The sequence below is a fragment of the Macrosteles quadrilineatus genome, unplaced genomic scaffold (assembly GCF_028750875.1).
Source record: "Macrosteles quadrilineatus isolate MER2022 unplaced genomic scaffold, UCM_ALF_1.0 Scaffold_7__1_contigs__length_78375512, whole genome shotgun sequence".
Classification (NCBI taxonomy): domain Eukaryota; kingdom Metazoa; phylum Arthropoda; class Insecta; order Hemiptera; family Cicadellidae; genus Macrosteles; species Macrosteles quadrilineatus.
In genome coordinates this window covers 69,056,006-69,081,863 of record NW_026542600.1, presented here as the reverse complement: position 1 = coordinate 69,081,863, position 25,858 = coordinate 69,056,006, and the positions used below count along the sequence as shown (strand labels likewise).

General features: G+C 33.6%; 1 protein-coding gene across 1 annotated transcript; it reads right to left on the bottom strand.

Moving 5' to 3' along the window:
* Nucleotides 1-6,245: 6,245 nt before the first annotated feature.
* On the bottom strand, nucleotides 6,246-24,750 carry LOC128998198 (activin receptor type-2A). The gene is made up of 8 exons (XM_054424218.1): nucleotides 24,620-24,750; nucleotides 19,973-20,131; nucleotides 16,831-17,051; nucleotides 16,300-16,486; nucleotides 10,875-11,012; nucleotides 10,189-10,320; nucleotides 9,367-9,505; nucleotides 6,246-8,897 (listed from the first exon to the last, which is right to left on the bottom strand). The coding sequence occupies exons 1-7, from the start codon at nucleotides 24,668-24,670 to the stop codon at nucleotides 9,368-9,370; spliced, it is 1,026 nt and encodes a 341-aa protein (XP_054280193.1). The 5' UTR covers nucleotides 24,671-24,750; the 3' UTR covers nucleotides 6,246-8,897; nucleotide 9,367.
* Nucleotides 24,751-25,858: the final 1,108 nt, after the last annotated feature.

The following is a 25,858-nucleotide window of genomic DNA, read 5'->3' as shown; positions in this document are numbered from 1 at the left end:
AAGTTTGATCAAAATATATCCATAAACAAGCAAACTACATTTGACAATATTCTCCATAAGAATAACATGGGAATTTTAAATTTACAATTTTTTAAATTTTCTAATAATCGAACAAAAATACTTTTATATACTAAATTATTTGTTTTTTTAAGCTCTTTAAAAAGGTCTAAAGAGAAATCGAGAAATTTTGTGTTTTGAGGGTCAAAAGTGAGAAAAACCAATTTTTACCCCATAAAACCCCCCTTTTAAGCCCCGTTCCCATGGTCCAATCGTGCTGGTTCGCGAACTCATTCAAGTTTATCCCGCTTTACACCTTTAAACCAAATTTCATCAAAATCGGACAAAAATTACTCAAGTTATCGCGTTCACGGACGTATATACATATATATATACCGTATATAAGTCTATATATATATATATATATATATACATATATAAAAATTTGAACGAATGGTGTTTTTGGCCTTTGGGGACATCAAAATGAAAAAGTAAATCGGTCCCGGTTCTAGGTCTTACCGTGCCACCTACGGTAATAGCTACTTCCCTATAGGGAAATTCGCTAAAAAGAATCACTAAAGCAAGGTAACCTCACTCATCATTAAATTGAAGTTGAAAACTTCAGGTGTGTAAATCAGGAGATTTATTTTCACGCAAGTTAATTTGACTTTATTACTGAAGATAAAATTAGAATAGGTCGGCAAAGTGGCTTTAGTATTTATCACCAAAACTACAGAAGGCATATTGATGACCTTTTTTGGTTATTCTCAATTAAGTAACAAAATTTATATCACTGTTTTAAGTGAAACTTGGCAATGTAATTGTGCTAGGCTGGCCCAGATTTAGGGTAAATAGTGGCGTGAGCTGCAAACCGCTTTGGTACCCCCTTGTTGGGAAGGAGGAGGTCTGGGAGCCCACGCTCAGAAAACTTTTGAAATTATTTGAAAACCGAACCAGTTTTCATGATATTTGAAAGTTATTTTTATATTTATTTAGGGAATTATGTTAGATTTTATTTTAATCTTCTAAGGGTATTGAGAAATAAACACATTAGATTTAGGGGCATGACTTTATTTACAAGATGAAAAATTTAACAATATTTCTAGGATACAGTAACCATAGTAAGTTGATAATCTGCAAATTTTGAATCAGCTTGAAAAATACTATATGCAAATATCACAGGAACAAAAACCTCACACTATAAATATGTAACTTAAATGAACAATATGTTGCAATACTTGAATAAATTATGAACTCATACACATAATAAAAATATTATGCATCCTATTATGTATGTACTGTATATTAAATTATAACTGAATATGACATACGGAGAATTATGTTACAACAAATATTATGTATTTTACCAGAAAAACCCAAAGAAAGTATTCATATACCTAACTATTAAATAAAATAAATAACTCAAAGCTGAAAAACTTTGATAAGATTAGCGTATTGCAGACCATCAACTTTGTCTGATACGTAAGAAATGGATGTTAGTATAAAAATAAATTATATAAACCAAAAGAAAAGGACGGAAAATTATCAAATTTTTAATGAATCTGTAACTAAATTTCTGTACACAATCTATCAAATTATTTGGTTTGTTATTTACATGGTCAAAAGAATGGGTGTCACACGACATTGAATGCTATCTATTTAGTATATGAACTCTGGGCAATTCAGATCAATTTTAGTTACAGTGATTCAGATAATCTGGTATGGTGATGTTTTTCGTTTAGTTGAAATACAAGTTGTACAAGTAAGCTATTCAAACACAAATAATTGTAAAGTTTTAGTTTCTCAGGAAAAATATATTTTGAAATATGGTATTTACTTACAAAATGAAGCTTAACCCAGAGTTCAAAATACCATAGTTAACCGTGCCCTTATGGAAAATACATTTAAAGGTTTAAAATTTCCTAAGGCTGTGGCTTGAAAATACCCAGCCATGAAAGATAAGAGGCACGGTTAAAGGGTAAACAATCCAATCTATATTTATATATATACATGTCACAGGAGGGAATAGGGGGAATATTGCTTGTCCTATAAAACTGTAATACAAAATCTCTTACAAAACCAATGGGGCTTACAACAAATGCCCAGGGAAATGTGAGTGGAAATTAAGTGATTGCGACTCAGAAATAAACTTATGTTATACTAGCGTTAAGTACTATGGAGCTGGAATGGTAAAGAGGTAATTAAGTTGACATTTGACACAGGAACTTTTACAAAATGGCTGACCTGCTAGGAGGAGACATTCAACGAAAAATCGACAGTACAGTGTTACGTGGGACTAATAAATTAGAATGATCCCGTGACATACTAACAAGCCAGTTAAAACTAAAACTATAACTAAACTAAATGTTATTAATTTTTTTGGTAAAGCTTGTTCTAATCCAGTATTTAACCAATGTGGATGAGATAGGATTGTACAAAGAGGCCAAACCAAATTTCAATTGTTATTTGTAAAACATCATTGTTAATTGTACAGTAGACCCCCTCTTATACGACCTCGCATTAAACGATAATGAGATTATCCGCCCTCGATCGTAAAATATTACAGTTTTTTTTAACCGACCTTGCTTTGAGAACAGTTTGTTTAACCGCCACTTTCTAGGAATCTCGGCATTTCCGTTCTCAAGCTCGGCGATGGTAACCATACGCTTATCTTTACAGGATGTGACTAAGAATAAGTTATTTTGTATTCATCCCAAAAAATTATGTTTATGAAAACAGCCTCTATTTTTGTAATACAGGTAATCTAGAACTATCTTGTCGCTAGGGCTAGAGTAAACAAAAAACGCAAATTGTAAGGAGGGCAGGGTAGGGGGGTTAATGAATCCAAGGTCAAGATAGTTTTTGTTGCTCGAACCTCCAAGGCACATCCTGTCTCGTAAAAAATGGTTGCTAGTATCTTTTATGTTGACAAAAAGTTCTGTACTGTATTACGATAGATTTGGAAAGCATCAATTAACACATTGCGTGCGGGTCAGTCGCCGGCGACTGATTCCTTTTCATTGAGATAAGTGGAATTTTCAAGAGTAAACATGACGGCCGCATTGAAAGAGTTAATATTAGTTATTAAAATAAGAATTTTTATTGACTCTTGCCTACAACTATAATTTATTCCATTGAAAGTATTTGACTTAACCATGTGTTGTGTTTATTTGTGACTTTTCTATCAATACGGACAAAGGAGATAAGTGTAGTTTATTTTATAAACAATGCAAGTACGACTACAAAATAATGATTATATAACTACAAATGAATAGCACTTCATTTTGTTATGTTTTTAGGGATTGCCTGTTTTAACCAACCTTTTGAGTTATCCGACCTAGGTCCAGTCCCATTATAGTCGGTTAAGAGGGGGTCTACTACAGTACATGATTCATTAGAAAATGACTGATAAAGAAACTAATATATATTTTTGTACGAAATAGATAGTTTTCATTTATAAAACAAACAAACGAGTAATATTCTGTTACAAGTTATCTTACTGATTCAATCCTATCTCATTAAAAACACAATTTTTACAAACGTGATAAAAAAAACAAAAAAAAAACTTGTAAGACAAAAACTACCTTTTCAGGGAAAATAACCACTGAAATGATTCCTTAAAATCAATATTATGTATGCATTATGTATTTAGTTAGATATTATGTTTCACTACAAAAACCAACAGCACTTACATGAACAAATAAAATATTCAATCTCAATGACAATGTAGATGCTTAAGATTAATGACTCATAAAGTTGCAATAAAAAGAAATAAGTTTTGGAAATGTCAATTGGGTATTCAACATGTCAAAGTGTATGGAACCGAATTATAAACCATCCAATCTCTGCATAATGCTATGGAAAAGTAAAAAAAATACAACAATACACCCAAGAAGAGCAAAGAATGCATAAAGAGAATAAAAACTTATAAATGTACAGTTCCAAAAATTACAAAAATACAAATATATCATGATCTATACAACAAATAAAATACCAGTATTATGTATTACGTACTTATTTATACATAGGCTACGTACAAGCATTAAATAAAAGTAAGCAGGCAGCCATTCTGTTTCAAAGTGGGCACAAGCTATGACTACAACGTAAAATAGACACACAGACGATAAATACTTAAAACAAAAGCCATCAAAAGTTGTATCGGAAAAACATCAAAATGTTGTACTTGTGATTGAACTATAGTTTTAGATGCCTGTAGGGGCGACGCACCAAAATATAAAAATATGCATAAAAAGAAATAGTCAAAGAAATTGACATTACACTCTAAACTTGAAATGATTAGCAAATTACTAATGTAAAAAAAAAAAACTGCACGTTTATCAACATAATGTAAAGAAATCTTCATCCTGTGTACTGTAATTAAAGCTATTTGAATGTTAATTTTTGTGAATGGAACCAATATTTATCTGCACAATGGTATGTATTTTTTGTTTATATAGTCGACCCAAACATTCATTGATAACTAATGTCAAATCCAAGCAATGCTACATTAGGCATACCAAATTACTTAACACTAAACAAATATTACGTCAGTTTTTTGTGTATATTGTATTTTATATGTGTTAACCATATAAAATACAATTGGAAAAAATGTAGTTCAAAACTTGCGTTTCTCTAATTTGATTAACAGATAAATCTGCTTTGCTGGTTATCAAAATATAATTTAAGTAATCGCTGTAATTCCAGTAAACTAATTAATACTGAACTGTTACAGCTTTTAATAAATGGTACCAACTTCCAAATTTTGAGAGATCCATCTAAAAGTTCACCATGTTTTGTAACATACACCAAAACTATACATTGCAAATATTTCATAAATTCTAACAGAGAAAAATATTTTACCCTGTTCTAAAATGCAAATATTACTTTTAATTAGATTGGTGGAGTTTAGCATTACATACAAGATCCGTTTAGACACATAGTCGAGATTGGTTATTTGAAACTATCATCTCTCTATCGATATGTTACAGAATCATTTTGTAAAGTTTTGTTTAATATCTTTCCCTAAATTATCTTTAGTTTTGTAATGTGTATGGTGCCTAAGGTAGCAGTAGCTTAAAAAATAAAGGGCAAAACCTAATCCTTTGCATAAGAACAAGTATTTCATTTAATATTTGAGAGCCAGAGCAATCGGGAAAGTTTTTTATTGTGTTGGGTTGGATAGACGACCAATCGTTAGTAAGCCGATACTGTTGATCCTACATACAATAGATCTCTGCTGTTAAAAACAGATAAAACAGCACTTTGGCCGCTTCAGAATGCTTAAACTTGATGTACCTCTCAAAACGTGACATAAGAACTTACAGTCATCAACTTCACAGATTTATAAAATTAATCTTGATAGCTTTACAACTTTCCAAACAGCCCTCGTATACGTGATATGTAAATACAAATTAGAACTGTTTTAAACAATTAACTGTACCTGATATATGATTTTGAGGTAGTTACAGAGTTTAAAAATACAGAACATTCAGATTGTAAAAACCAAAAACAATACAAACATTAGGAAAATTACAGCAATATTTACTTCAAATTCTGAGGTACATTCTATTTTTATCCTAGTTTGGGCATTTTCCTGGCCGATTTGTACATAGAAAAACAATTTGAATTATTTTGACTTTTTTACTTTATTTGCTGAGTCCTAATAAAAATTTGAGTTAAAATGATATTGTCAATAATAAGCAACTCCTGTGGCCGAATTCATAGTAGGCTTCAATATTATTTACAAAGGAATTTAATAACATTTTGAATATGTAAATTTTGTTGATTGTGTGTTGGTTGCCCACAGCTTAAACAAGAGACAAAGTAAAAAATTGTGAATTAATTGTGGATTTTCAGTGAGTGGGGAGCCCACTGAAGCTGTTTCAAGGCTTGAGCCCTCTTTAGCCGTGGATAGGTTTGGATAGTAGCAATGAATAGTAAATAAACCAAAGTGTTTGGGTAAAAATCAACCCATTAGGATCATCAGGATTAGCAAACTAAACCTAATCTTTTAACTTTATGGTAGAGAACACATTCAAAGATCAGCAAAAACTGCTACTAAATGTATCTCTTTTTGTTTTAGGACGAATAGTTAAATATCCAAATAAAAGTATTTTACTATCAAAAACATAAAATTTTGACAAAAATGCACAATGTATATAATATATCGGGTTAGCGGATAATGACAATAACCCAATACTTTAATAAAAAAAAAAAAAAAAAAAAAAAATGATTAGGCCGATTATTGTATTTCTTGTCTTGATTTTTATATCTCATACATTTAATCATGATCAAATTCACCTCAGTTACCTCCTTTGACAACTTAAAGCATCGGTCCACCCAAACCTCCTCCCCCCATGTATTTTGAACAGATTTAGATTTACTCCCAAAACTACTAGAGATTAAAATTTTTGTTAAAATTTTTTTTATAAATCTTGATACATTTTAACATGTATTTCCAATGATTACTGGTGGAATATGCAAGAATTTAAGTACAAAACAAGAAAATGCCCAACTCTTTCACACAACACCAACCAATACCTAATCTAAGACACCAACATTGGGTGAATAAATTGTGAATCAAGTGGATCTAAAATCTTCTCCAAGCTACTATACAAAATGTCACTAATAGATGAATTCTTAAATACACGATAAATAAAGAGCTAGTAACTATAAATATAACATACATGTACTTTCAAAATCATTAATTTAATCAGTAATAAAAACTATATATGACAGCTATTTTATTAATTTTTTAAAAGTGAATAGTCGAGAATATAAACTTGTGTTTAGCAACCACAAAACCAATTTTTTAGATGGAGAAGAATATATAGACCAGTGAGACAACAATTTTTTCATAACTAGACACTCTCCATAAAATATTTTTTTATTTTTTCAAATACAGAAATATATATATTTTACTCTTGGAGCCACATTTTACAACCAACAAGTCAACGACAACCATTTATTTTAAATTTAATTTCCTATCCAAAATATTTTCTTCAGTAAGGTATTAAGTATTTTAAACATATTACCAAATTTCAACACTCTCAAACAAGCAACCACACCATTCAAGTCCAGTAAGTATGCCTACTTAAAGTTAAACAGCTGAAAAAATAATATCATTGACAGGAAATACAACCGCAAGGTGATATGGCACAGTAGAAACTATTTTAACAATTTTAGTTGCCAACAATGTAATATCAATCTTGTAATTATTTAGAGCTATTTAAAAACTAAAATGTTGCCCATGCCATGACTCAGAATTTGAAAGCAGAATATAACCCAAAACACTTTTGACACTATTATTTAGATAATAATGTTTATTATTTAGTTTTGGATTATACAGATTTCAAACTAAATACATGGCCTATAACAAAAAAAGGATACTATGTTTTCAAGACCATTTTAAGTTTCTAGTTTATGAATCATTTAAAGTTTAGATTATGAAATCACTGGTAGTCATTTAAAAAAAAGACGCGTCACTCTGAAGTGAGTTACAATTTTTGACCCCTTAAAACACGCTGAGGCATATTTTACACACAATATCATTGGTTTTTCTTTGGACTTGTTCAAACAATTCCCCTCAGTTAAAAATCCATCAGGCTTTCATTTCTGAATATGTCTGATCTGATATGGTGCTGAAAATATACAACCTCAGAGAACGAGAACAGCGATATGACTTTCATAAATTACTTGTTCCTATAATCCTAACACTTCGTCCTTTTCTTTCTCTGAAAACATTTCTTTAAGATTGGGTAAACAATTAAACTAAGAACTGAAAAGAGCTATTCCACGCGATAAAACATATTTACAAAGAAAATTAATAGAAATATTTCGGCTATTTATATTTGTCATACAAAAACATACCAGGCAGTGTTCTCACTTAACCTACACATCGGATTGACAACTGTAAACAAGTCAAGATTAAACTCACTATCAGATTAATAATGAATAATACTTGTTCTGATGTGATTGATAAAAATACATAAATACAAACCTGATTTAGTCAACATTTTCAGGGGCTTTCCTATGAACTAAGTTACGAATCAACCGGCTAACCTAATTTCTTTTTACATAAAAAATGCTACACTACCTTGAGTCAACTATAAAATTCAGCTGTTCTTTTCCGTTACATTCGTCGAATCAAATCCAATTGTTAATCAAAATTACTCAAAGAGATAGCGTAATGTTGTTAATTATTTATTAAGATTAACCCGATAATTTTTTTTTAAGGAGAACCAGTTGGTGAAATAAGTCATAGACTGTTGTTACCTTTCACAATCATAAATACCCTACTATACAAATCAAAACTCAATAATTTGAATTACCAAAGAAATCATCGCTCAAAATGCTGGAATTATTTTGCAGCATGATGTTCTTTCCAAACCCCACTTGGGCACATTACATTAAATTTATATATCAAGAAGTGGGTAATTTTCCAAACCATCAACTGGTCCAAGCAATAGACACAAATAGCAAGGTTAAAGGTCAACCACGTGTAAATTTCAAATGTACTTTAATTTCCCATTAATATTGAGTAAATCAAATTTAGATTTCAACTGTTAATCTTTATAAAAGTGCAAAACATCGTCATTCAAATATTATAAATATATAGTGATCTACTGTTTCCAACTGTTTTACAGTGGCCTACAGTTTCGATGTACGCAGATTTTCTGTTGTAAGACAGAATACAACGGAAAAAAACAAATTAACAATCACATATGAACCAACCTAACCTATGTAAAAAATAAACTTATCTTATTTATATTACATACTTAAAAATAAAACTCTGATCCTTAAAAATAATATAAACGTCCGATCAGTACGCACACAACACAGATACAGTCTCTGTCGGTCCAATTTGGCACAAGTTTGAACTCTGTTGTATTTGTCGCTTTCTGTAACACGAAAAAGTCTATTAAACACAATAACTTGGGGATAAAAGAAATATAGTCAGACTGCACAGCTGCAAAAAAATTATGGATCTGTCAACTCTCGATACCACAGATTTTTGGATATTGGTATCGGTATCAAGAATTAATCATCAAGAATTGATACCGATACCCAACATGCCTGCAACAATCGCTCAATTGAAAATTCGTGAAAAATTCATGTTTCCATGACCGCGGAAGAAGATGATGTCTTCACAACCGGGGGGGGGATACTCAGGATTTGGCCGCAATTGTGAAAGACGATGATGATAATCCCGTGACCGCAGGTAATATTAAATCGATGTAAACTTGCTTGCATGTATCTTTTTGAATTGTTAACTTGCTATACTAATTAACACGATCAATTGCATGTGTATGATGTTTAATGATCTAATAAAATTCATATATAAATTAGTTGAGATTGACCAGAAGTTACCTTATGCAGGGGAATGTAGGGAGGGCTGCAGAAGTCTAGATTGACAAGCGATCCTCTCCATGACACAAGACGCAGATAGTCGAGCCTCAGCATCATGATCCCAACATTCTTCCATAGTATCACAAAGGGCGCCTAGACCCTGTAAAACAAAGATAATACAAGTGCATTAGCACTATCATAGGGCAGTCTACACTCCCCCCCCCCCCCCACAATGCTACCAGCATTTAAGTCTTCAGTAGGATCCCTTACATCTATTGGGTATAGACTCTGCTTAAGTCAAAACAAAAAAAATTAACATAAACATGAGCCAAGACCTGCAGACTAAAAAAATTTCCATTTTCCTAGTTGGATTTTAAAATTACTTAACACATGTAATTTTTATTCCCTGTTTTTAAAATATTGGGTTTAATGAGTAGTCTATTAAGGTTTGCAGCTATAGCGAAGGAAAAAGGTTTTTTTTAACATGTTAATGGCTTAAAATATAATCCAGAATCTTGAACCTAGATACTTAAACGTACAACTTTTTATTTACTTGGTTAAGGTTACAAAAAAATACAAGTTATGATAAAAGGATATAGGCCTAATGAAAACTGAAAGAAATTGGATTCATGAGCATGACATAAAAACATGAATATTGAATATGTGGCAATTCACTTGAGGCCTAAAACAACATTTTGTATAAAAAAATCAAATAACTTAAAACTCCTTTTTGGATCTCAAAACTTGTCAATCAAATTTCAAATCGAAATTGAGTTTTTGTTTGGGATTTGGTTTTAGACACCACTACAGATATGGATGGGTAAACCCAAATAAAAGACCTACCGGATGTGATTTCCATGTGGATCTCAACTCTGGTCTCAGTTTCTTGTGAACAACACATTCTTGCATATCCTCCAGTGAAGGATGCTGCCCTACTTCACTCTCAAATGGAAGTTGGTACTCTCCGATGGGGCCCTTGAACAGAAAACAAATGTTGAAAAAACAAAAAATAAAGTAGTTTGGGTTTCAAATGTTGACAATAAAGTTATAATTAGATAAATCAAAGCACTATTTCCATTCAAATTAATAGCATGTGGATATAATATGGAATGTGGAGCGATATTATATCAAAAGTCGACGATACTTTTCAAAATAAAAAATAGTAGTTCTATCAAAAGTGTCCTGATCCCTTAGTGTCTTTTCGTGGGTATAAAACGAGGGTTGCTAATAAATATATTTGATAGAACATAAATCTTATTATCAATCAACATCGATTTATTAGAACCGATTAGTCATGATGATGGCTCTATGGTTTGTTTTTATGACCGTGTTTTGTGTCTAGTGTTATGTATTTGTTTATTTTGATGTGTTGATGTGTTACTCTTACATTATTGCGCTAGCAACAAAATGAACCTGCACGTTGTTGATGGAACTTTTGAACTACTACAGAGGTAAAAGAGCCTATTTGTTATAAAAGGAGCCCAAGGGCTTTATGGATTGATTGTTATATTTATGAATAAGCGACCTACCTCTTGAGCTGTACACCTTGAAGCCAGCTCCCACAGGACGAGACCACATGCGTACATGTCGATGCGGAGGAAAGCATCCCTGGAAAAGTTGATGGCTCCTTCTAACACCTCTGGGGCCATGTACCTTCTGGTGCCCACCTGAACATACAGACAACAATACTAGTCATTGTTGATTGTATTTTTGAGTTTTTAAAGTCTTATTTGGGACACTACATGCTTAGCAGTTAACTCTTGATCGTGTACATTGATTTTGAAATGCTGTAAGGCACATGCCTACATGCTTCTGCATTTTGGAAAATAAAACAAAAGCTTGATCTATCTTATATTGAAATTGCCACTGTGTCTAAACTATAGAGGATTGGATCAGGCCTACAAGTATTTTTAAGAAAAAATAATACATCAGGACGTTTTTTTAAGTAGTTGTTATATAACAAAGAAAAAAATAAATCTTAATAGTGCAGAAATCATTAAGAAAATTATGGATGGACGGGACAGTATTTTTATTTCCTTCCCGATTTTCGGGACGGGACGGAATTTTTTCCAGTGCATAAAAAGAGTTTGTTATTAAAGTCTACAGAACATACATACATATTTTTTGGTATTGCAGTGTTACCAAAAAAGACAGACAAAATTAATTTTTACCGTTTGCGGCACTGATCTATAAAAACCGAAAAATGGGTGAAATAGAAACTTGTGACTCGCGGTCACGACGCGATCGTCGAAATGACTCACGGTGGGGGTGTGCAATGCATCGAAATTCCGATTCGATTCAGTGGTGATCAAAATACTATTCCATTCATGAGAGAGTCAGTATCCATATACAAAAAAATGCCTGCAGAAATTCAATGTAATACCCGCAATATAGGAGCGCGTTGTTGTTGAGTTTCATTTGCAAAGGCGTTCTTATTTAATTAATTCTTTACATGTAAATACTACTTTAATTGTTAATTCTTTTGTTTTGACATTGCAAATGATGAGAAGTTTTGTTAAGTGCAAGCAGTGTGAGACATGTTTTACTACTGTAAAAATTGCCAAAACAAATCATTCTAAAAATAACACAAGTCTGATTTCTTACTTGATCTTTAACTTGTAAGATTGATGTTTTAGACTGATAAATTTGGTATTTTTGTAGGTCTGCTATGTATACCTGGTAGTTTGTAGGTCTGATTCTATTTTTATCAATATAAACCAATTGAAAGTTTCTGTATAAATCTTGCAAATGTTTTAATTTGTTTATGAATTATCTTCGTTGACACGGTGCTACCCTTGAACACTGTTAGTTACATTAATGTCACTACGTTACCCTGACATCGTACACTACGGGAATCGGGAAGTTAATAAGAACTACGGTTTAAAACTGTAAAACTGCTAACTACCGAACAGGCCGGAGTTACTCAGGATGGAAGCTGGCTATAACTGAGGTCTGGAGGTGACGGTTAACATGGACTCATGGGTTGGGGAAGTGGCGTGACCCGATCGTCCAATAGCAATCTTTTATACAAACTTTTATTAACTGGTAGGAGTCGCAGTCAGATTGGCACCACGACAGATTGGCACCATGGTGTTTTAGCACCCGGCGTCACATTGGAACCTCGTTGACATGAGGCCATGAAATATCACCCCACGTCAGCTTGGCACCACGACAGATTGGCACCACCCTTTTCTAGAGGTTCCAATCTGTCGTGTACTGTTACGACTGATTGGCACCTCTGCGGCCGCCGTCAGCTTGGCACCGCGACAGATTGGCACCACCCCTTTCTCGAGGTTCCAATCTGTCGTGTACTGTTACGACTGATTGGCACCTCTGCGGCCGCCGTCAGCTTGTCACCACGACAGATTGGCACCACCCCTTTCTTGAATGAGGTTTTAAAATACAACAACGCAGTTTTCTGCGTGCAATATTGAGTGGAGCTGAAATATTAATCCAATCCTTCTCTAAAGTCAATCAATACTACACCTGTTCCTCGTGAATGAGATTTAACTACTTGCAGTATTCAAGTAGAGACGGTAAATGTACAAAAAAAATGGTAAGTGGTAACCATTTACCATATTTTTTTGTGTATTTACCATCTTGTAACAGTATAAGCGTAAATATATGTTTTTAATGTTATAAGACGTTTCTTTTATTTACTTTCCATCTAAATAACGTACATTATAAATTACGTTAAAACGTTAAACGTTAAAATATAGTTCTTTAATTTAAAGTCAATCACTTCAACAGTCATTCTATAGATTCTTGTGTAAACCATATTAATAATACTGCAAAGGGCAAACGTATCAAACTGTTACGACTTCCCGAAACATTAATCAAATTTTAAGTTGATTCTAAAAATATTTTAAGTTTTGGAACGGTCAGAGTGAGGCAGAGTCTGTCAATTATCACTAATCGTCTTGTTTTCCGGGTCCGACTCCTATTGTTGGGGCGTACGTACATCCACGGAAACAAGAGATACTGACTCATAATTAATATGTTCAGTATAAATATGTAGCTTGTGCAACTTTTTATGATCTACAAAAACAAATATCATTACGTTTTTGGTCATGTTTTCTTTGACATTTTATATATCAAAGTTTTTATATCAAACTTGAAAAAAAGATTTCTATGATATGCAAAAGCATTAAAAGTTATAACATTTACCAACAGGGTGCAGTACTATATTTTTTTTTTGCATTTATGACAACAGCTAATTTGAACTAAGCAGCAACAAAATGCTGTGCTACTCCATGTGAACTGTCAAAGTAGGATTGTTTACAGTTATGGTTATGTTTTCAAGTTAATAAATCATTTGTGATATTGTGTGATTTGATTTTTTTTTTCTATTATTTATGTGCAGTGGTAAAACATTATGGCTATGGTAGATGTGTTATAAAGTACTATAGCATAGCGTAAATTTAAAGAAACAAATTTAATTTTACCAAATCGTGTCCTTCCCTATTACAAAAGCAAAGCTTGAGGATAACTGCAATAAGCACTTTATGCTTATTTGCTAACCCCATACGAAGGACGGGTACACTGCTAGTACTATTTAAATATTACTTTAATATTAATTTAAAACGTATTTTATTGTTATGTACAGAAACATTGAGCGAACTGTACATTACAAAATAGATGACCCGGCAAACTTTGTACCCCATAAAAGTAAAAAAAAAACCAAATCAACCGGCCACCTTTATAAGCCTTTTAAAAAACAATCACAGACAACATAAAACAGCTGAAAATGACTTTCAATTACATTACCTGTCAAATGTTTAATCATCTGTGTCGAAAATATTTAAATTAATGTATGCATATGGTCAAAATCCATCATATTTTTCTTCATACGCATAACATACATATGTGGGGCTTAGCCCTAAATTTAAATACTGAACTGAAGATACATGTGTTAATCGGGTTAAAGACGAATCCAACAAATCATAAATCATTAAAAAGATCCAGCCGGTCTCGAGTTACAAACTGCTTAACTAACACGACATCATGGCATGTAGCCTATATCTAGATGCATACTAAGAAAGTGTTTAAAAGTATTTTTTTCTCAAAGTTCTGATATGAGGTAGAAAATCCATCATGGCGACCGCTTTCAATTTCCATAGCTTTATATATTTTAATTCACGTAAATTTCACGCCTAAATAACCCCATTTCAGAAGATTTGCATACAGTATTCACTTTAACCATACCTCGAGTTATACATTACCTGATTTTAGAGTTTTGGTCCAAGAAGGAAGTACCGGTAATTATTTTATAGGGAAGGCCTACTTGCGTGCAACCGCATCTTGTTTACAAAAAGGTAAATTAAGTAATAAATTACAGCATCTCAAATATAACATAATTTATCACTCTATAATGCATAAAAAATATCATTTCATTGAAATAATATTAGTTAACTGAATGATAAATTGTCATATCTTTGACAAGCTGTAACTTCTGAATGAAAAAACCCTTTTTAACCAGGTTAACGCACACCCCCCTTCCGAAAAATGACTGCAAGGTTTCATTCAATTGTGCCAAATACTTTAGTAGGTATCAGACGTTTTCCAAATTATAAACTTAAATTTAATGGCATAATATTAAAAGCCTTGAGGAACTGTAACTTTGATTAGATGGACCATTTACGAAGCGGTTTGTGCTGTTAAAGTTAATGTTATTATCAATGTGTATACATTAATTGACATGCATCAAGTATTGACACGTTTCTGCTTTCAAACATCAGACTAGTAAGTAAAACGAAAAGGTGGGCCTATTGAGGGCAGCGGTGCCAATCTGTCGTATACTGTTACGACTGATTGGCACCTCTGCGGTCGCCGTCAGCTTGTCACCACGACAGATTGGCACCACTCATTTCTCGAGGTTCCAATCTGTCGTGTACTGTTACGACTGATTGGCACCTCTGCAGCAGCCGTCAGCTTGGCACCACGACAGATTGGGACCACCCCTTTCTCCAGGTTCAAATCTGTCGTGTACTGTTATGACTGATTGGCACCTCTAGGAGCGGTGCCAATCTGTCGCGGTGCCAATCTGACGCGGTGCCAATTAGACGCGTACCCACAATATGATTCTGCAAGTAAAAATTATGAACTGACAGCTCACTGACATTTTCCAGCAATACAGGTTCTTCTAATATATGATTAAAAATAAAGATTTTTTCACATAAAATTCATATATGTATGAATAGGCCTAATACCTCATCAACAAAAATTTCCATTATACAAATGTGGTAAATTTAATTTAGCCTATTGTTATTTCACTCCATTGACAAGTATGAATTGAAAAATGCCGTATTGCGAAAATCTTTTGAGTTGAACCGAAATTTTTTTGCTGCTTTGCACACCTCTTACTCGCGGTAACGGCGTGATCATCGGTATGACCCCGCAGTCACAGCGTGATCGTCGTGATGACTTTCAGTCACAGCAGGATCGTCGGTATGACTCGCTGTCACGGCGTGATCTACGAAATCACCCTGCAGTCATGGCGTGATCGTCGGTAAGACTTGCAATAACGGCGTGATCGTCGATATGACTCTGTGGTCACGGTACGACCATCGAAATGACTCGCGGTCACTGCGCGATCGTCAAAATGACTTCGCCTCCTGCATTTGCGGAACTATTATGAACATCTCTCGCCATAGCTGCATCGTCACTCGCGAAGCGGCAAAATCGTCAACGATCGGATCTAATCCCGTCCCAAAAAATTCCCAAATCAAATGTAATTCCGTCTCGAAAATTGGGAATATTTTTTTCCTGCCATAGAAAATATGCATAGAGAAAAATGGGAAGTATATAACTGGATAATCTCAACTATTACATTAATTCTGAAAATATTATAATTTAATACAGTTTGTAGGTTAGATATACCATTAGAATACATCAATAAAATCACTACCAATAAAAAAACTATTATATTTAAAATGTTAGCATAAGGGAACTGACCTGTCCATGGGTGTCACCACATGGTTTGCCAGGTTGGAAAACAAGAGCCAAACCAAAGTCTCCGATACAAGCAGTCAAATCGCTCTTCAGAAGAACATTTTTGCTCTTGAAGTCGCGATGAGCCACTGCTGGTTTGTACATTTCTACTTTTGTAGCAGGGATTTCTTCATGAAGATGCATCAAACCTCTGTACAGAAGTTGAGATAACATTTATTGGATATTTAAGCCTACAATGGTTGAAATAAGACTTATAGATGGTATTTTGGTAGGACATATAATTTGACACTAGGTAATAATTTAATTTATGAAATAATTTGACTGCTTCTCAACAACATTTCACAAATTAAGATTTAGATTTATACAATGATAGGTTTGATAGGTATGAATCTTTTAAGAACTAGAATAAGAGACATTAACCTCAGTGACTAGCAGATAACGGGAAGAAAGATTGAATAATGATACATTGAACACATGTCAATTAACACAATATTTGTTGACAGAATTAAATTAAGGACAATAAATAAAAACTACCTGGCCATAGAATGGGCGATGTGCACCAGTTGTGACCAAGTGATTATATTTGCTTTGAGGTAGTCACATAGTGAGCCTTTCTCGTGGAAGCCAGTGATGAGCCACAACTCTGCTTGCAAGTTCTCTCCTCGCTTCTCTACTCCGATGTAACGGAGAATGTTTTCATGGTTCATATGGGGCAACTTGAATATCTCCTGCTCGGCCAACCAGGATGGCTTGTCCTGGATAGTGATTGGATGATTAGAATACACATAATATGCTATACAATCATTGACACAGCTGATTGTATAATATACAGCAATTTCTAAAAAATAATAATTTGAATCTTAATACAACAAAAACAAACATTATGTCCTTTTCGACTAAACAAAGTAAACAGAAACTTGAACACAATTTGATCATTGATTCAGAATCAATAGAACAACTTTCTGAAGCCAAACTTTTAGGTCTCTATGTAGAATGTAGATGAACATCTAAGTTGGAATAAACACGTAAAATTATTCAAAAAGCTTAATTCTGGAGTGTATGCATTGAAAAGAACGTCTTATTTGTGCAATTTAGATGCACTCAAAAACATATATTTTGCCCATATTCATTCTCACATAAACTATGGCATTGGACTATATGGGGCACTACGAATAAAAATTTAAATACAATTCTAATCATGCAAGAAAAAGCCATTAGAACTATGTTACACCTTAAAAAAGATGAATCAGTTAAATCTCACTTTAAAAATCTAAATATTTTAACAGTTTTTGCAGCGTATACTTTTGAAATAACATGTATAGCTAAAAGAGACAGCCTAAAATATGAGCCAGTTGTGCCACATAGTTACAATACAAGACATAAAAAGGATATTGTCATTTCAAGCTGGAATTCTAAAAAAAAATTTTGCTGGATCGTGGATATTACCTGCCTCTATAAAGGAGGAATCAAATTATAAATTATTAAATCTAAATAAAAAAAAAAACATTTAATAGGAAAGGTGCCTTATACAATGGGGAAACTCATTGAATAAATATTCATCCTTAAAATGTATTTAATTTATATCTAGGCTAGTTTAGTACTTTATAATTGACACTATTTTTGTTCCCATGTACATGTAAGAAAATAAAGATGTTTTGATTTGATTTGATTATACATTTACAGATAACATTTCGTAGCTGATTTCATGGAAAAATTAATACCCCTTCAAAATTAATTAACAATGGATTGGAGTGAAGTTATGTCAACGTCAGCAGTTTTGAATGTTTTTACTTTGAAGTGAATATGTAACTTAAAATAAAATTGATTTTGTTTAGTGGAAGTTTAAAGAAAGTAAAATAAACATATTCTGTTTATGATTTTGATTGTGCAATTTTAATCTGATGGCAGAAACATGACAACTACAGTTTGAATTGTAACTAAAACTAAAAAAAGATGTGATTTTATCAAAGAAAGGCCAAATAGGCCTAGGCTATACCGGGCCACAAAGAAATGTGTTTTAATTTTAAATTAAGTGTTTAATGTGGGATTTTGTTTCAAGATAACTTAATAGGCCTACTACGTTTTTGTTTAATCTTCAGTCTGTCAGAGACGAGTGACTTGATTATTCTTATAAATGTAATGAGTGAAGAGAATAGCCCTAGTACCCATAACCTTTAAACTTAAGGCAGATGAAGTAACCTTATTGCATATTGATGTTTTTAACTTATGATACAATATGTAGTTTGATATTAGTTTTCTGTTTTATAAATTTATTTTTACAAATTCTGTTTCTTAATTGAATTTAAATAATTATTCTTAAAGTTACCTTAAAAAGTTAGTTACCCAGGTTGATTATCATGTTAGTGAGGAGGAAGAAAAAATAAAACACACTATAACAAGTGATGTGTAAATTTAATGCTGCAGCCAACAAGTAGTCAAAGCCGATTTTTTTATTAGGCCTAAGGTAACAGGTACTAATAATTAGTAACCATATAATTTAGACAATTTGGTATACTTAAACTACCTATTTAGGCTAGGATGAACATTGTTTCAACAAATGCTGCAAACTCTCAAACAACTAAGTTAACTGTAGACAAAATATTATTTAATATGGTAAGCATTTAAAATAAAAAATTCCAGTAGGCTAATAATACATAGGCCTATGTTTGAACATTAAGTTACATCTTCAATTTTATTTGTTGAAAATTTGCTATAAGTTATTCCTAGCCTGCAAAACTATGTAGCATTTTAAAGTTGTGAATAGCAAGATGTTAAAAATGCTACCGCAGCTTAAACCCTGGGTCTAGGCCTACTTAACGCGCAACTACTCGACTCGAATTGAAAAATCACTACTCGCCCACCCCTATAATTAACCTCACTTTTCAGAATCGGTATCGAGTACAATGAAGCGAAGTATCGAGTATCGGCAATTCTTGATACCACTGGTATCGATGGTATCGAGGTATCGAGTATCGGAATTTGGCTCATCCCTAAACATAACCTAAAATAGCAACTATAAATTGGTGTAAAATACCTGCATTTATGCGATCTTGTGTTGTAGCTGAGTTGCTACCGGTTTCAACTCACATTGGAGTCATCTTCAGGCAGTTATAAGATGTCTTCTTGCTTCATTCGAAGGTCGTCAATGGATAATAAATAAATAAACAAAAATTTATTTATTATCCATTGACGACCTTCGAATGAAGCGAGAAAACATCTTATAACTGCCTGAAGATGACTCCAATGTGAGTTGAAACCGGTAGCAACTCAGCTACAACACAAGATCGCATAAATGCAGGTATTTTACACCAATTTATAGTATTTAAATGCGATCAGGAGGCTAAAATTCAATATAATAAAATAGCAAACATAACCTAATACATTTTATATACAACTAAAAAGTTAAACTGTGTGTTATCATAAGTTAATTATTGAGGTAGGAAAAACCGTGTGGTAGCCTATAACAAGCACAAACAGTCATTGCCGCTCACGAAATGTATGGCCGCACTCAGCTAAAGTTTCTTACAGTCATTTACAGTTCTCAAGCGGTAATGACATACTTTGCGCTCTTAAAACACAAATAGCTATAGCAGTTTCATTAGTTCCTACTCTGAAACATTTAAGAGTAAGATTCAAACATTGGTACCATTGTATGTAAATTTTGTTTCAAACAAACCTGAATTGAGAGTATTTTCACAGCAACAAGTTCGTTCTTGTACTGGGCCTTCCACACAGCTCCAAACCTTCCACGTGCTTTTATCTCAATGAGTTGGATAGGGCGTGTGCCAAGTGTGGGGCTCGGTGGGGGCAGAGGATGAGGCTCCATAGTAGGCACCTATGTCACGTCACACATTTCAAATTTACATTTCGAATCATAATTCAGTTTACATGCTCAACCATTTCTCTAAGTAATAAAGTCGGGTTCGTTAAAAATATTACAATCATTTTAAGAAGAAAATTTATATAATAGGAACCAATGAGATCACAAAGATTGGCATTTCTGTTCCTCAAGCTCTGTCAGTGTTGATTTAGTGGTCAGAAAAACTATTTTGATTTTTTCCCTAATCAATGATACACTAAATTAAAAATTCTTTAAATTTTATTCAGTTAAGGACAAAATGTTAAACAAACTTAACAAATTCTTGAGTAAAAGTACAGGAAACCCCTGCTAAATCAGCACGTTCCAATAATTTGGTATCAATCTAAGGGGTGTTTTTATACAAGAAGCCTCCTAGGCGCATTCAGACATGTTTAGTACAATTGGCTGAGCAAAATCTCAACTGAACACGGTAAGTACTCTGGTCCAAAATATAGTAAAACAATATCTAGATAGAATTTGTACGTATGGTTTTATGTTCATCAAAAGATGTTGAAAGTTGAACACTTCCATTCCAATGTAAAGTAGATTTGAAGGAATTCACTACATAAATAATTTCTTAGTATAAAATGTAAAGTGCCATGCTGTAGTAAATCGTGCTTTGCTTAAACCAATACCAAACAAGCAATTTAAAGTCTAAGTGTGCTAAAAGCTATTTAAGGTTCACAGTGCTTTGGTTTGTTGAAACGAGAAAACTGTGTTTTAAACAGCTTTTCCTGTGAATCCAACTACCCTTGCTTGTGGTAAAAAAAATAAAAACAAAAAATATGCTTTGGACAATATTTCATACTCAAGCCTTAATTCAAAGCGATAAAATATATTCAATCGCCTTATGTTTTATAAATAAAATTATAAACTGTAGATCCATCCAAAAGGTATGACAGTGCTTAGAAACTATACTAATCGTCATGCATTTACGAGATAATAAAATGAATCCATTTGTAAATTACTCACCCACTAATTGTGGAGCAGCAATATATAAAAATGGAATTAAATTCCAGTGAAAAAAGTGAAGATGTAAAAATAACAGCTTAAAGGCGTTTAGATTTAGAAACCTTATAAAATGTAAATTTACCCACATTACTACTATTCATAACTTATTTGGTACCTTACTAGAAACGAGATGAGACTGAATAAGACAGCAGTTTGAAATGCAGAATGAGTATCAAAAGTACTCAAATGTGTGTCATTAAAATATGTTTCCCCAGTCAACATTGTATGTTGTTTCTAGTTTCTACAGTTCTAGTGAAAATTGTATAGGACCACTTGAAAAAAATCACTAAATAGTACATCTAGGTATTCCCTTAAAGGATCACTGAACAACATTAACCCTTCATAGGTGTCCTAATGAAGTTTTCTCCTCTGGCACATTTATTTTTATAGAAAAATATGTGTTATCGCCAGCCGGGAGTTTCAAGAGTAACGTACTTGATGTGCCTCTTTCTAGGAACCGATTGAACATAATTTCGCTATCCCCCTACTACCCCTATGAATCAGTTGAAGCCTGAGAGTAGCTCACACCCGTGTGTCACCGCTCATGCCACTAGGTTCCTGGAGTGTAGCTCCGTGTGTTACCTCTGGTGTTGGGCTTTTTGTTTACTATATACTTTTATAAATATGTCAAGTGGGATTTTTGATTTATTCAATGTAAACTTTTATTGATTATACAGTATTACCTCGCTAATTCGAACCTTGATAATTCGAAAACCTCTAAAATTAAAAAAATAATATACTGGTAATTCAAAGTGATTTTGACTCTTAATGCAGCCTCAACAATTGGAATTAGCACATACTCAAGCTTCTACAGTTAAAATTTTGTTGCCGTAATTCAAACTGTTACCTCCACAATTCGAAGTCAACCTCTACAACTCGAACTGCATTACCGTAAGCCCCTGTAATTCGAATTCAGGACAAAAAATATACCTGTTGAAACATTAATTGACACTCTTATTGATGTTCCCACAATGTGTTCATTTGTCTCCGTTCTATCAAACTCTCTACACTTAAAACTGGTACCTCCTTAATTTGAATTTTATTTATTCTGACCTCTATAAATCAAACTCTCTATATTTCAACTTGCCATATAGTCCAGGAGCTGAGGGGGTTTGAGCATGCATGAAAGTAGTACGCAATGTTATTGCTGATTATTGTAATATGGACTGTGGTGATCAAAATTACGTATGTCGCCTCTTTTGAACAGGGGCGGATCCAGGAATTTGTTGAGGGGGGGGCGCACTTAAGAATTTAAGGAATTTATGAATGGACTTTTTCCGTATACAAATCAAAGATAACGACCGTACAGTGGTTTAAGAACAAAGAAGTAGCCTAGGCCTGCAAAAATGCAGTTAAGTTCAACTTCGGAACCAATTATTTAAACCACAGGTAAGGAAATCTGGTTTCACCAACGAAAACACGTCAAAACTAACGCTGGTTTTATAAACGAAAGTTTAGAGTAAAATCCAGGTGGCGGTGGCAGTGAACTGTCATAATACCGGGCTGTATCGGGAGCAAGTAAACATAACCTAGAAATCAGTGTTTATGAGGTAGTGAAAACAAAACTGAAGACAGCAAGCAGCAAGCTTACAGGAATACAATAGATTCTGATCAAAATAACAACAGAAAGCAAGAATAAATACCAAAACAATTAACATAAGTAAATAAAGGCAAAGCGATGTTGATAAAACATATTCGAGATTTCGAGGAACAAATTGGTTGAGTTTTGCGGTCGAGTCAAGACTCAAAATCCAACTTTTTACAGGGATGTTCAATATTCTGTTTGTTCATTAACCAGTTTGGTACATTTGAAGTAGTGAAAAAAAACTGAAGTCAAAACTGTGGTAACATTATATATATGTAACAAAAAGAATTACAAGAACCGAGACACAATAAAGATAACACCAAAATAATTATTTTCTATAATATAAACTAAACTTTAAACTTAAAGCCAGCTAATATTTACTTAACGAAGGATTAAAGAATTTAACCGGGCAAAATTGGGCAGTTAATTATCTAACGACGGTTTAGTCTAAACTAGCGCTAACGGCGGGTGGTGAAATCCGATTTCGTCAGTTAAGAGTTAACTGCAGTTAGAGCATGGTTTAACGGCGGTTTAAGTGTTTGGTGAAATCGGGCCTTAAGATTAACCGGAAGTTGAAGTTTGACCTCTAATCGAGCAATCAACGTCAACAACAATCGTGTATGTGTGATAGACATCTATAAAGCCAAAAGTACCCATGAACTTTTGAGAAAACTACAAGTCACACCCCCATAAACCATATACTTAAAATGTTCGTCATGACGAGGAACCTTGCGCAATATTATCCATTATTTCAAAAATTGCCCTATAAGGTCGTAATTGCTTTCCAAAGGGAACTTTCCATTTACCTAATGTTAGAAAGGCCTCAGCTGTTATTATTTGTTCGTATTACCATTACTGTATTCTGTTTTGTTTATTTTATCTTAACTGAAACAAATCAATAGTTTTATTAATACTAATGTAGTAAAACGGGGTGGAGCAGCCCGTCGTGGGTAACAGCTAGTTGGAATAAAGCTCAGAGTCTCTATTCCAGTCACGCCGAATTCAATCCAGTTTCAATTCAGTCCAATGCGACTGGTGATGTTTCGGTCAGTACTGTAGTGATTTCAGAATTTGGTGAAATGACTTTTACGCTTCAAAATGACACTGCTTGCTCACTCAAAACTAAAACCACTGAATTCAGTTCAGTTTTCAGTTAGTTGAATACCCTTTGCAGGGCTAGGCTAAGGCTAGGTCAGTTAAAAGAGCTTAAACAAGGACGTGGACGTGGCACTTGCCTTAGTTTGATCATCACTGTTCCAACTAACGAAAATAATCAAGTTGTTTGTCAAACTCGATTATTTTTGTGAGTTACAGTACTATACACGGCAAAATGGACATCGTGGTTAAGCTATGTGGAAAAAAGCAATCTTTGCCCAAGGGGGGGGCGCGCGAACCCCGCACCCCCTGGCTGGATCCGCCACTGCTTTTAAATGTGGTCGATAAGGTGGGGGGGAGGGTGCAAACATGGCGGGCGGCGCTGTGCGTTAAAACTAACTACTTGGACTAATAATTCGAAATATATTTGGCTTTCCTCTGAAATTCGAATTAGGTAGGTTCTACTGTACATGGTTTTTATAGCTTTTTGTAATATATACATAAATATAAATATAAAATTACATTGTTTGTCTAATGTTTCCATACCCGGAAAAAAAACTTGTTGCGTAATTCTCATCGATCGTGTTTTATAATCAAAGACAGACACCCATGAAGGCTAAATCAGAGACAAAATTATCACATATAGAGCTTCAGAGAAATTACCAGTTTTATCTTAATCAATGCAATGGAAGTCACAGACAAACTCTAGAAATTACAGATATAACATTAAGTAACCAATAAATATAACAATAGTTTCACATGGCGGGTCGTACCTCATTGAAGTAGGACATTTTATGGCGGTGGTAATACCAGTAGAGAACCATAAGAGCGACACCAAATATCAACACGGTACCAAGATGTACGTGATGGTCATGTAGGTTGTGTTAGGTCGAACTTGCACCACGCCAGCTGCAACAAACATAACATCATTGTAGAGAAACCAACATTGTACAGATTGCACAATTCCAATTGAAAAGATTGAATACAAAGGTTAGAATAAAATTGATTCAATTTGGTTTTTACAAAGTTTTAAAATTATTGAATAAAAATTATCGTCACTGACAACCACAACACTCAGGTCTGTGTGTTGGTTCAGGTGCAATAGGCTTTCTTTCTTGTGTTTATTTTACATTACTGTGGTTCCTAGTTGCCTATCATGGTCTGCTGTCAAACCACGTCAGTATTCAGTGTCATCTATTACTTGGACAAATTCATGTAGAATGTTTTTGTGTCTTTTTTAATAAGTTAATGAGCCAAAAAGTCTATTATTTGGCCAGATTCATACCAAGCATTAGCTGTTTTAAATAAATAACAATTTATCTTTTCCTACTTGCCTAAAACTATTTAGGTGGAACTACCTCCCTAAAAAATACACACTCACTGTCTTTGTCTGACAAAAACGACTCGTCACAACCCCAGCGACGGAAATTTATTCGTAGCCTGGTAATCTAGTTGAAAATACCTTTAGGTTTAAAACTATTGCAGGGTTGTCAGCAGAATCTATAAACAAAATTCAGACATTTTTCCTGGTTTTCCCGGCTAAAAATTACAAAATTCCCCATCTAATATAGGCTACTTATAAGAAAATCCCAATCAAAGTACAGTAAAACGCCGATTATCCGAACGCTGACAAACAGAATCGCCAATTATCCAAATCGGCTCCAAGCTTAATATTAAAAATTAAAACCAAGTTCAAAAATTTGAACAACTGCCGCGTAGAAACAATGCCGACGCCACCCCACGCGGCGGTGTAGTCAATTGACATCGAGACAGCGTTTTGATGCGCAGAATGTACTACGCAAGCACCTGCAGCCACTCCGCCTACCTAATGACACGTGAACTATCGGTTCTAGGCGGGTTCTAGGTCAGTTAGCTCCTCTCTCTGCTATTGTGTAGATCGCTGATTTTTCTATAGAGTTGTGAGATTGTCAAACATGTGATCTTCAACACTGTATTTAATGGTTGCGTGTGTTAAATAACTAAGTAAAATGAGTGCAAAACGAAAACGTGTT